The sequence below is a fragment of the Tachyglossus aculeatus genome, chromosome X4, assembly GCF_015852505.1.
Source record: "Tachyglossus aculeatus isolate mTacAcu1 chromosome X4, mTacAcu1.pri, whole genome shotgun sequence".
Classification (NCBI taxonomy): domain Eukaryota; kingdom Metazoa; phylum Chordata; class Mammalia; order Monotremata; family Tachyglossidae; genus Tachyglossus; species Tachyglossus aculeatus.
This window is the reverse complement of record NC_052098.1, coordinates 9,369,465-9,382,337: the sequence shown is the minus strand read 5'-3', so window position 1 is coordinate 9,382,337 and position 12,873 is coordinate 9,369,465. Positions and strand designations below refer to the sequence as shown.

At 41.0% G+C, this 12,873-nt stretch overlaps 1 protein-coding gene across 1 annotated transcript in view; it reads right to left on the bottom strand.

Annotated features, from left to right (window-relative positions):
• TRPM6 (transient receptor potential cation channel subfamily M member 6) overlaps positions 1 to 12,873 on the bottom strand; it is a 155,152-nt gene that overhangs the window by 88,674 nt on the left and 53,605 nt on the right. Inside the window, exons 2-7 of the mRNA XM_038769912.1 lie at positions 11,364 to 11,443; positions 8,244 to 8,282; positions 6,976 to 7,186; positions 5,692 to 5,905; positions 4,691 to 4,815; positions 3,774 to 3,945 (exon numbers count right to left, since the gene is read on the bottom strand). Of these exons, the coding sequence (XP_038625840.1) occupies positions 3,774 to 3,945; positions 4,691 to 4,815; positions 5,692 to 5,905; positions 6,976 to 7,186; positions 8,244 to 8,282; positions 11,364 to 11,443 (841 nt within the window). The remainder of the gene's footprint in view (positions 1 to 3,773; positions 3,946 to 4,690; positions 4,816 to 5,691; positions 5,906 to 6,975; positions 7,187 to 8,243; positions 8,283 to 11,363; positions 11,444 to 12,873) is intronic.

Here is a 12,873-nt window from a genome sequence, read left to right as displayed (position 1 = left end):
TGCTCCCAATTTCGTTAGAGGCCAGAAAAATAAAAGTATCTGCCTGCAGCAAATAGTCTAAACGTTCTCCCAGAAACACACACTATTATAAAAACAAACACAAAAAGAATAGAAAAAGGCAGAGAATAATAAATGTATTTTGGGCCTGCTGCCTTATTTCTTTTTATTTTAGGTTCCAGGCACAAAGGCCATTCATGATTTGCATGAGATCTAGCCAGTCATTCATCCATAATATGAAAATATGTTTCGTGGGGTGTCTACACATTTCCTTAAAGCATAGTGTCATTATAACCCTATTGGTTATATTAGCTTTACTATTTATGCAAACACTTAATATCGCTACTGTTTTTCAAATCTAGGATGTTCTGAATTAATTCATGCCTTAAATTTTATGTGTACCCTAAGCCAGCCTCATAAAGCAAACATAGCTTTGAGTATTCATTTTAAATTAGTGTAATTAGATGAAATGTACTTCAAATAAAATACAATATTCAATTATCAAAGAAAGCTCCTTTACATGTTGTGTCAGTATAATTGTTGGTCTAAGATGTTAGCCATTTCCACGTTGAAATATAGTTGCCAAACAAACCAGAAGAATGTGGTCAGGATCACTTAAATATGATCATCACTGATAAAGTCTCCGTCTCTCCAAAAAGCCAAGCTCCTACTGTCTCCCAGACAGCAAATACTTTTTAATGTTTGTGAGAGGACCACCAGGAAAACTAGATCAACACACTTAGTTTAGCACCACAGCAAAAATTGTAATTTGTCAACTTGGATGTTTGTACTGTTACTCTTGTCAGAAAATACTTAATGCTGTACATACCAGAAATAACTAAAATATTCTAACAATTAAAATGTATTTGTTTTTTAGCAACAACTTTCTTAATAACATTTATATATGAATATCAGCCTCAGAAGGAACAAGTCTTGAAGTATTTACCTAGAATGTTGTGGTGCACTCGTGTGGATCACTTGATGTAATCACGCGATCAGGATTAGTGCAATACAGAATTAATTTCCAAAATGAAAATTTTATAGTATAGCTAATAAAGATCACTGTTCATTCATGAGACTCATTAGATTATAGAATAATGAAAAGGATTTGAAATCTACTCAATCGACTTTACAGAGGTTTCAGCAGATATTTTTCAGACAGTTTAAAAAGTCAGTTCCTTTGGCCACATTTCAGACAGTTCCAGTATATTTAATTACTTAATCAATATTTATTGAGCACTTAACTGTGTGCAGGGCACTATACTAAGTGCTTGGGAGAGCACAATATAGCAGAATTGGTAGAAGCATTCCCCGCCCACAAGGAGTTTAAGGTCTAGAGGGGGAGACAGACATTAATATAAATAAATACATTACGGATACATACATAAGTGCTGTGGAGAAGAGGCAGGGGTGCATAAAGGGTGCAAATCCAAGTGCAAGGGTGACACAGAAGGGGAGTGGGAGAAGAGGAAACGAGGACTCGGAAGGCCTCTTGGAGATGATGTGCTTTCAAAAAGGTTTTAAAGGTGGGGAGAGTGAACATCTGTCAGATATGAAGAGGGAGGTGTTCCAGGCCAGAGGCAGGACGTGGGCGAGAGGTCAGCAGCGGCGAGTGAAGAGAGATCGAGGTAGAGTGAGGAGGTTGGCTAAATTACAGGAGCAAAATGTGTGGGCTGGGTTGTAGTAAGAAATCAGGGAGATAAGGTAGGAAGGGGTAAGGTGATTGAGTGCTTTAAAGCCAATGATAAGGAGTTTCTGTTTGATGCGGAGATGGGTAGGCAACCACTGGAGGTTCTTGAGGAGTGGGGAAACAGACTGAACAGTTTAGGAGAAAAATGATCCAGGCATCAGAGCAAAGTTTGGACTAGAGTGGGCAGAGACAGGAGGCAGGGATGGTGTCTACCAACTCTATTGTACTGTACTCTCCCAAGTGCTTAGTAAAAATACATAAAAATAAATAATGGTACTTGTTAAGCGCTTACTATGTGCAAAGCACTGTTCTAAGCGCTGGGGGATACAAGGTGATCAGGTTGTCCCACGTGGGGCTCACAGTCAATCCCCATTTTACAGATGAGGGAACTGAGGCACAGAGAAGTTAAGTGACTTGCCCGAAGTGACACAGCTGACAATTGGCGGAGCCGGGACTTGAACCCATGACCTCCGACTCCAAAGCCCATTCTCTTTCCACTGAGCCATGCTGCTTCTCTGTACAGTACAGTCCTCTGCCCACAGTAAGCACTCAATAAATGCCACTGATTGATTGAGACTTGAGGACAGTGATTTGTTTTTTTTACTATTTTTTCCCATAATACAAAGTAGCCAGGAATGATTCTTAGTATCCTGGAAGAAAGTAGGGAATGGAAATCTAATTTTTTAAAAAATATTACATTTTATTTTCAAGGAGTAAATGACATTTTGCCACATTCTTGCAAAATGTGAACACAATAGAATTTCTTGGTCTTTTAAATAATTAGCAAATTAGGGAATTCATCCATTTTAGGAGTCTACAGAATAACTTGGTTTGGTTTATAAAAACTAAAGACCGCTTGGGACCACAATTTTAGTCTCCTCAGATCCAGTACTTAGTACAGTGTCTGGCAGAGTAAGCGCTTAACAAATACCATCATTATTACTGTACACTGCCCTTCTTTCTCTCTCTGTAATTAAACAGAATGCTCTAAGGTTTACCTTCAAGTTAAGACTCAAAATGCTTTAAATTCCCAAAAGCAATCCCATCTCTTTATGCAGACGTACCATCTAGTGGTGTTTTATGATCGAACGGGGACTCTTGAGTAGTGAGTTTTCCAGTTTGAATTTGCCCAAATTTCCAACAGCCAGCTGGAAATTGCAGGCACCTGACAAGCTCACAGATCCCCAGGGACTAGAGTGTTTCATGATCTGTACAGGATTTAACTTTAATCCATGAAGCAAAAGTAGGCACTAAATTCCTCTTTGCCCTGCAGCAACATTCTCCAGGCCAAACCAGGAACCTGAACCACCTGCCTCTCTCTCCCTTCTCAATCACAATAGGCCTTAAAAAAAAAATCCAAGGCTTATTCACATGCAATTTGGCCATTATGTTGATTTCCTGAAGAGGATACCACAGCTGAGAGTGGTGTGTTAAAAAGAGAATAGTTGCAAAGACTGCTGTTGTCTTTCTTCAAAATTTGCTCAGTTTTGTTCAGGGCTATACAAAAGAGAGCCCGTAAACCGCATCTGGCCAACCAAGCAATTGAATACAGCCTGAATCTGGGCAGCCAGCCACTTCTGCTCCGGTGTATCTTACCTGCTTCTGAACCAGCTTCAGATGCTCACAGCCTGCCCCAACCTCAAGACCCGCTCTCAGCTCAGAGCCAGGAAGGAGTCACCTAGGGCAGAAGTGACCAAACTTCCAAAGTTGAAACACCCATCTCTCCCTAACAATAATAATAATAATAATGATGGTATCTGTTAAGCGCTTACTATGTGCAAAGCACTGTTCTAAGCGCCTGGGAGGTTCCAAGGTGATCAGGTTGTCCCACGGGGGGCTCACAGTTTTAAGCCCCATTTTACAGAGAAGTTAAGTGACTTGCCCAAAGTCACACAGCTGACAATTGGCAGAGCCGGGATTTGAACCCATGACCTCTGACTCCAAAGCCCGTGCTCTTTCCGCTGAGCCACACTGTACTCTCCCAAGAGCTTAGAACAGTGCTCTGCACACAGTAAGCATTCAATAAATACGACTGAATGAATGAATGAATGTTGAACAACAGGAACCGAGATAGCACAGTACTTACGGGTGTGTATTTTTTGCAAGGATAGATATCTTTCCAGGTTCCTCCTGAGCTTCATTTCATTTCCATATTTGCCCACTGTCCCATCGTCTGACAGGATGAAATGTGAATGCATGCTGTTAAGCGTGGTGAGCTTGCTGAGGGGATTGCCTAGGGTCTGGTACAGACAAACAACCTGGGAACAAAAGTGAACAAAGCTTGGCAGATAACAATATTGGAGGTCATCATGCCTAATTTATAAAGACACTACTTTAAAGGACTCAGATGGACCACATAAGGAATACTGCCCTGAAGACGGGTTTTTCTACACTAGGCTTAAGGCTCACTGTTTGGTGTGAGAAAGTGATGTTATACACGATAAGCACACTACAAAATGGAATCACAGAATGCTTATTCCTTGACCATACTGACATCTCCAGATTAAAAACAGATTTAGAAGACATTCTGTAATATTCTGCTCTTCAAAAAATTTATCTATTCCACACCAAACAGCTAGCAAATTCTCCCTAAAACTACTTTACCGGTGTGTTTATTTTTTGAAGGAAAAAATGAAATGTTCACATAGTATAAAGCACTTCACACAGACTTCCCTTCAAACTGCTTTTGTACTTCGCTTACAAATTGTATTTTCCCTTTATACAAGATTAAACACTTAAAGGGAATATTCAACACTTAAAGGATTACTCTGAAAAAAACAGACTTTACATAATGAGCTAAGGAAGAATGCTGCTTCTGTTTCCAATAAAATTACTATTGACTGTAAAAGTTAAGGTAGGCAACATTTCTCTTCACAACACCAAATTCAAATTAAAAGTGTTCAACCCGAGACGGCAAAGACTCCCTTTCGAGCAAAGGGCAGTCACTCATTTAACCAGCACTTAGGACACACAGGTTCTTAGAAGAAAAATTCCTTTACTCACATCCTTTCCAACAAGATCTCTCTGGTTCTCAATGACACCCCAGGGAGGGATTCCAACAGCCCAGATCTTCCTCAGGCAGGGAGAGGAGAAAGTTTTCAAGGCATCCCCAACGTGCTTGGACACTCCTGTCAATAACCAGTTTAAATGCTGAACAGGAATCTCTGCTACCTGGCTCTCACATACTTCTTTATTTCCCCCTGAGTTTGTGGAGTGAGGTCAATTAAGTAGGCGTACAAAGTAAACATCAACTAGCTAACTAGCTTTGGGTAACATTAAAAACCCTTCCCCAAGAAGCTTCCTTTATGTTAATTCTAGGCGTGAGAAAAATAAAGGCTGAATTATTGAGGGATTGGACTCCTGTAATCATAAGTATGGACTGCACTGAACAGGCTGTCCTGGAGCCCAGAAATAGTGACTCACTGCCAAGGTCTTAACATTTCTGGTTCATGCAGATCAAAGGTACTTAAAAAGGAACCTCTATGCAATTCCAACTACTCACAAGTTAGAGTTATAGTATCCCTTTTAACTTAGAACTTGGACTTAGAACTCTGCACTAAGCTCGGCTTCAGGAAAGGCTATGAAACAAAAATCTCTGCAGCAAAATGAAGAAAAACAAAAAGTAAGAGTCTAGACTGTAAGGTCCGTGTGGGCAGGGAGCACACCTACCACGTTTATTTTAATGTAGTCTCCCGAAAGCTTACTGCAGTGCTCTATATACAGTAAGCACTCAATGAACGCCACTGACTGATTGATCAGTTGATGATCCACTCTAGGGCAAATATTTCACACCACTGATTTGTTTTCCATTCCCTTAGTTTTTCATCTTGTTTATAACCCAACCTCTAAAAGATTGCCCATTTTTCCAGGATGGCTGCAGAGTACAGAAATGGTACACAGCTTTTAAAGGTTAATCTTTAACTCCCACCTCCCACTGGCAAAATGGAGGAAAATAAGAGTAAGAAAGAAAAAGGGAGAGAACAATAGAAAAGAATGTGTCATACCTGTATTGATGCCTTCCGTTATTATCCACGCTCCTGTGGTCTCCGCAGCTTTGAGCAAACCATTGCTGAAAATCTTTTTGAACTTAGAGGACATTTTAAAGTTCTGGTTGCCTCCGTGAACAGAAATGACTAGTTTTGGCAGCTCCATTTTCCATTCTTTCAACATCAGATGGGATAGCTGATCCAGTTTTGTGTCATATGAGGTTCTAATATACTAGAAGCAGGTATGCAACATAAATATATTAAATACCTACTAGTCAAGGCCGTCTTCAGAAACGGCTTCAAAACCTGACTGTCTCTATTACTGGGAGAATGTACATGGGGAACGGGATGACAAATCATCTCATTAACATTTAAAAATTGAAAGTAGATAAATTCTAATTGACTAATTTCCAAAATTTGGAAATTGGACACTTATAACCTTCATCATCAAAAGAAATCTAGGCCAACATAGGTCTCCAAATGGTTGACCAGATCCAACTCATCACAACTGAGAGGGCCGTGGAATGGAGGAGGAGTTGGAACCATTCAGCGATTCCTCTTGGATTTAAGTAGATGGAGCTCCACTCAGAGATGCCTCTTCCGCTTTGTGCCCCTCTGCTTGAGAGGAAAGGATTGGTTTGATCGATGATTAGACTATTGATAATGTAACAAAATCGAGTTGATGTGCCTGTCCTTGACCATTTGACATTTAATATTCTATTTAGTGCCAAAAAGAAAAACATACATATCTCTGCTAATTCTAAGTCATTGCTCCTCTGGCTACAAGGCATGCTCCAGGTTTGCCCAACCACCTCAAAGTTTTCCACTAATGCTGCCATGAGGAACAACACTTACTGCAATTACACACTAACCCCCTCTCTAACTTATTTTAATTTCTATCTTCCCCTGTAGACTGTAAGCTCCCTGTGGCCAAGGAGGTTCCTAGCAGCTCCATTTCATTGTACTCTCCCAAGCACTTAGTACAGTACTCTGCACATGGTACGTGTTCAAATACTATTTGTGAATTAAGGAGCAAAGGCTGGAAGAATTTATATGTGGAGCAATATTAAATGAAAAGCATTCAAATTACATGCTAAACAATCCTCAGTTAGGATATATTTTAAATAAAGCTCAGGCAACACTGATCAGAAGACTAAAGCCCTAGTCACATTTAAAAGGAAGTACAAATCTCCTGACATTCACCCATGTCTGTTTTGGCATTTACCTCTTCTTTCTGTATTCAAGGACATGAATAAGATCATTTTTCCTTAAAACCAGACAAAGCTTTTAAAATGAACGAACCTTGGCATGGTAGGAGTGATCCCCGTCTTGGAAGTTGATAGTACCGAATGAATCAGTAGGACTTTTCTTTGTGTGCTTTTCAACAGACCATTCTTCTTCTTCTTCTTCTTCTTCTTCTTCTTCTTCTCTTTGGCCCTTAGCAGCCAGAGAGACCGCTGACCAACCACAGTCCATCCCATAATGGTCTCCAATCAACCGCCCACAGTAACATCTCAGATTTGAAATAAAAACTAACATCAATGTTATGCACACTCACTGAATAGTAATTAGCAACCTTCCCAGCGGAACTAACCGAAGGATACTGACCAAGTGTGAATAATAAATTAATAATTTCCAGGCCAAGACAATCTAATAATTTGATTGGCTCCCTTTATTAGATTTTGTTTTCATAACATTTAAAAATACTTGGTGTTTATAATGAAAGATGAAAGGGGCTGTTTCCTTGGAGCAGGAAGAAATTGAAATAACCTCCCTGACACTGGCAGAAAATGTGTCTGTTTATTCAATCTGTTTATTGTTCTATTGCACTCTCCCAAGCACTTAGTACAGTGCTCTGCACAGAGTAAGCACTCAATTATGACTGACTGAACTTAATATCTCTGTGCCTCAGTTACCTCATCTGAAAATGGGGATTAAGACTGTGAGCCCCATGTGGGTAACGGACTCTGTCCAACCTAATTAGCTTGTATCTACCCCAGTGCTTAGTACAGTGCCTGACACACAGTAAGAGCTTAACAAATGTCATTAAAAAAATAGAATAAATACCTTTGACAGAGTGAATCCCCGTTTTACAGGTGAGAAAACTGAGGCACAGAGAAGTGAAGGGAAGAATTCACAAATACAACATTTTGTGCAAGAAATCGAGATCCAGTTACAATGCATTTTGTTTATTCATCCATTCATTCAATCGTATTTATTGAGCGCTTACTGTGTGCAGAGCACTGTACTAAGTGCTTGGGAAGTACAAGTTGGTAACATATAGAGACGGTCCCTACCCAACAACGGGCTCACAGTCGGGAGCAGCATAACGTTATGCTATTGTTGAGGAGGGAATGTGTCAGAACTTCTCTTATTTTTACATTACGGCGGAGCACCCTGCATGGAGATTTCAGTGATGTAAAATCATATCAGGCTGATTCGCCAAAGAATTCCCAGCTCTTTAGCAAAGGTGCTACACAACACTCTGCAGATGAGAACAAGGCAAGTGGGAAGCAGCTACAATCACCCCATTTTCCACGAGGGGACAATGAATTTGCTCCAGGTCCTACCTTATTAAATTCTGGCACACCTGGCACCCTGCAGTACATCTGAAAAAGCAGATTAATGGCACCATTAATTTATCAATACACCTAGCAAAGAGGGCTTAGTACAGTGCTCTGCACATAGTAAGCGCTCAATAAATACGATTGATGATTCCAAGGACACACAGAAAGCAGTTTACAGGAATTTCACTCTCAACCAGTCAGTCAATGGTATTTACCAAGCGCTTTCTGTTTGTGGAGCACTGTACTAAGCACTTGGGAGGTACGCTATAACAGAGTTGGTAAACATGTTCCCTGCCCACAATGATCATCATCCGGGTGTCCAGTTTTGGCCCTAAGACTGCTTCTGAGCACCTCCACCAACAAGTGGAAAGTTCTTCTTAGCAACTCTGATAAATTCATTCAGTTGTATTTACTGAGCACATACTGTGTACAGAGCACTGTACTAAGCACTTGAATAAATGTCTGGTGAGGAAACAGACTGCTTCAGTTACTCTGTGGATTTCATTTATCCAAGCTATTTCTGTTCCCACCCACCACCAATCTTCTAATAGCAGGATGTTGTCTGCTAGTATAATGCTAGTATACCAGGAAGTTGAGAAAGGCAGATTGGCTGCAGTAGAATAAGAATTCCCAAACTTTGTCTAACTCAAGGCATCTAATTCCTTATTAAGTTTTTCTACCACCCCTTTCCCTAAAATAATTGGATAGCTCTATTAATTTCAATATTGCTTTAATGTGGCCCAATCATGCTTTTGGTCAAAATGTACACTATAAGGTCATTATGGGCAGAGGACGTGTCTGCTAATTTTGTTGCATTGTACTCTTCCAAGCACTTACTGCAGTGCTCTGCACATAGTAAGCACTCAATAAATCCCATTGAGTGATTGATTCAAGATTCAAATTAATTTCAAATCTATATGGAGACATTAACTGCAAATAATAAATATGGCATTTGTTAAGCACTTCCTATGTTGCCAAGCACTGTTCTAAGAGCTGGGGTAGATACAAGGTGATCAGGTTGTCCCACGTGGGGTTCACAGTCTTAATCCCCATTTTACAGATGAGGTAACTGAGGCACAGGGAAGTTAAGTACTTACCCAAAGTCACACAGCTGACAAGTGGCGGAGCCGGGATTAGGACCCACGACCTCTGACTCCCAAGCCCGTGCTCTTTCCACTAAACCACACTGCTTCTCTATACTGCCATGAATTTTCAAAACAAGATTTCAGGGCAAAAAGCTCCATGAGAAAAAATGTTTTCAAAATGATCAGTCACTATACTAAAAAAAAAAATCACTGAAGGCTCTCCTGACTTTAATTCACTTTTCTTAGTGAGACTCAAGAGATTAAGGAGATTTATGATGTTCTGCATCTTGGGACTGAAACTCACATGTTTTATTCAACTGTCAGTAATCTTTTTTTCTTTCTGAGAAAGCTGCACGAGAGGAAAGGCCAGAGGGATGGATAGGAAGGAAGCAGTGAAGACACTCACTGTCCTACTGTATATAAACCGCACAAGCTGCTGTTCAAAGCAGATGGCCAATTTTGTAAATATTGCCCATAAAAATATATATCTTAAGGGTGCTAAAAGAAAGTAAGAGCTTATGTTCACTGAAAATCATTTGAAAAAGGAGCTCCCATCCTCAAAACAGAAAATGCTATTTTTTCATAAAAGGTAGCACATCTTGGGGCAGCTGTGACTAAAATGCTCTTTTAATCAATCAATCAATGGTATTTATTGAGCACTTACTGTTTGCAGAGCACTGAACCAAAAGCATGGGAGAGTACAATATAATAACAATAAAATAATAATGGTATTTGTTAAGCGCGTACTATGTGCAAAGCACTGTTCTAAGCGCTGGATATAACAGTTAGCAATCCTGTTCCCTGCCCAGAAGGAATTTATAGTCTAGAGGAAGTTTACAAGGATTTAGAACTAATGACTTTATTCCCCTGCCTCTCTTGAAAGTCTCACCACAGTCCCTAACCCCCATTTGTGGAGAAGCAGTGTGGCTCAGTGGAAAGAGCCCGGGCTTTGGAGTCCGAGGTCACGGGTTCGAATCCCTGCCCTGCCAGTTGTCAGCTGGGTGACTTTGGGCAAGTCACTTCACTTCTCTGGGCCTCAGTTCCCTCATCTGTGAAATGGGGATTAAAAAACTGTGAGCCCCCCCAGGGGACAACTTGATCACCTTGTAACCTCCCCCAGCGCTTAGAACAGTGCTTTGCACATAGTAAGCGCTTAACAAATGCCATCATCATCATCATCATTTTAGCATTTAAAAATTGCTTCCCCTTGTCACCACGGTTCCAGTGTCCCTCCTCCCAGTACCTGTGCCTGTGACGCTAGGGCCATAAAGGAGGCTAGTGTTGTCAAGTCAAAACCCATTGGTTGTAAAGCGGAACAGAGGGCTAATCTAGAAACATTTTAAGTGCTGTCGGTCTTTACCCAAAACTTCTTTAGATTGAGAGCTACCTGTATCCATTTCCTGTGGATCGTGAGCATGAATGGGAACTTTCTTCCAAGGAGCCTCCAGCTACATGACAGGCTGTGCTACACAAAACCATGGAAGGGAAGCAGTGTGGTCGAGTGGATACAGCAGAGGCCTGGGGGTCAGAAGGACCTGGGTTCTAACCCCAGCTCTGCCAATTGTCTACTGTTTGACTGTGGGCAAGTCAGTTACCTTCTCTATGCCTCAGTTACCTCATCTGTAAAATGGGGATTAAGACTGTGAGCCCCATGGGGGACAGGGACTGTGTCCAACCTGCTTAGCTTGCATCTACCCCAGGGCTTAGTATAGTGCCTGGAATATAGTAAGCATTTAATAAATACCATAAAAACAAAACAAAACAAAGGGAACTAGGTGAGGATAAGAATGGAGTCTGAACAATGGGAAAGCAGACAAGGGAGCCATAGTTCAATTTACTTTAGGCCAACCCTTACTTTCCTCAAACATTCTCTCTGCTGAAAACTCCAGGTATTACTTCTGAATAAATCCTCTGGTGATTTTACATTAGAATATATATGGCAGATGACTCTTACTCTGTCTTAATAACCTCCAAGTAGGGTTAAAACCTTTTAAATATAGAAAGCGTGTTAAATATAATAAAACATTTAATACTATACCTGTGTGGATCTTTGGAGCTGGGAATGACTTTGGTACATTCTCTCTTGTCAAAGACTCCTTCAATCCAAGATTTCTGGGACTGAATAGAAATAATAAATGCCAGTGAGTTTGTATGTTTTTCCCAAAAACCGCCCCCCACCCCCACCAAAACCCAAACATTATTCTAATCCTCTATGACTGAAATTTCTGTGAAATATTAAATATGCTGGCATGGAAAACTATATCCAAGCATCTTGAACCAAATTTAATCAAGCAAAGCAAATTAAATACTAAGGTCAAACCTCAAAGCCAAAATATTTCCAAACATTTCTGGCAGAGAGGTAAAGAAAGCGCAACCGTGAGTCAAATGAAGACTGAAAAGAGTTCAAAAAAATTTTTTAAAACAATTGACACCTATCAGAGGTCTTGCCAGGGAGATCCCCTTGGCACAGGCTTCAGCAAGTGAGTGAAAGAATGGTTTCAATGATTCATTTAATCATATTTATTGAGAGCTTACTGTGTGCAGAGCACTGTACTAAGCATTTGAGAACATACAATATAACAATAGACACATTCCCTGCCCACAACCAGCTTACCAGCAACCAGTCTAGAGGAGTTCCACGACGGGTTGGCGGATTTTGCTCTATGAAATGTTAGTTAATCAGGCAAAATCCATCAAGATGATCCCATAAAGCCTCCTGAATGTCTCTCGGCAAACTTTCAATTATGAAGTTGCCGGACCCTCGGAGCCGGGGGCGGCTCCGTGGAAGAGGGAGGCTGGACTTTACAGGAAGCTTGGGAGCCCCAGGCTGACCATGGGGCTCTGAAACCAAAGCATGTGTGGGTGAACCTGGAGCTGACCCCCACGGCAGGGGCTGCCACAGTCAGGACTCTCCCAGCTCCTCAGGAGGATCTGTGCTGCCCAAGGTCTGTATTCCCAGCCGGGAGCGTGGCAAGCACTGCAGGAGGGGAGGGAGCCAGAGCTCAAGAGCTGGAAGAGACCGTTGGTGCACTGCCGTTGAGCCCCTCTCCAGCCTCACTTCAAGAATGACTGAATACCCTTCCAATTCACCAGAAGTCAGTTTCACATTTGGCATAACATTCTTGCGGAGCAGAACTGTGTTTTAAACCTCGCTTCAATTTGAAAGATTTTAGTCAGAAATTCACCCAGTAGCAGGAATTTCCTTGAAAGCTGAGAAATGTTGAAAGATGAGTTGCAGAGGCTACAGTGGCATGACATTCCTGACCAGATAACAAAACATGTTCATTATCTGAAAGCAGAGGATGGGAGGAACCGGCTCCATTCACAAGTTGCAGGCATTCTGTAAACCAGAACTGGCCAGTTCCAATCTTTACTTCCCGGTCATATCTTTCCCAATGACCTTGCAAGGTACTTACCTCCCACAGTAATACCTTTCATTTAAAGCATGAAAAAGAAGCTAAATTTACTATTTCTAATCAACTCTCAACACTTCTTGGGGCTTGTCTGGTTTAAGAAAAAATTCACACTACACCCATTCCGGTCCATTT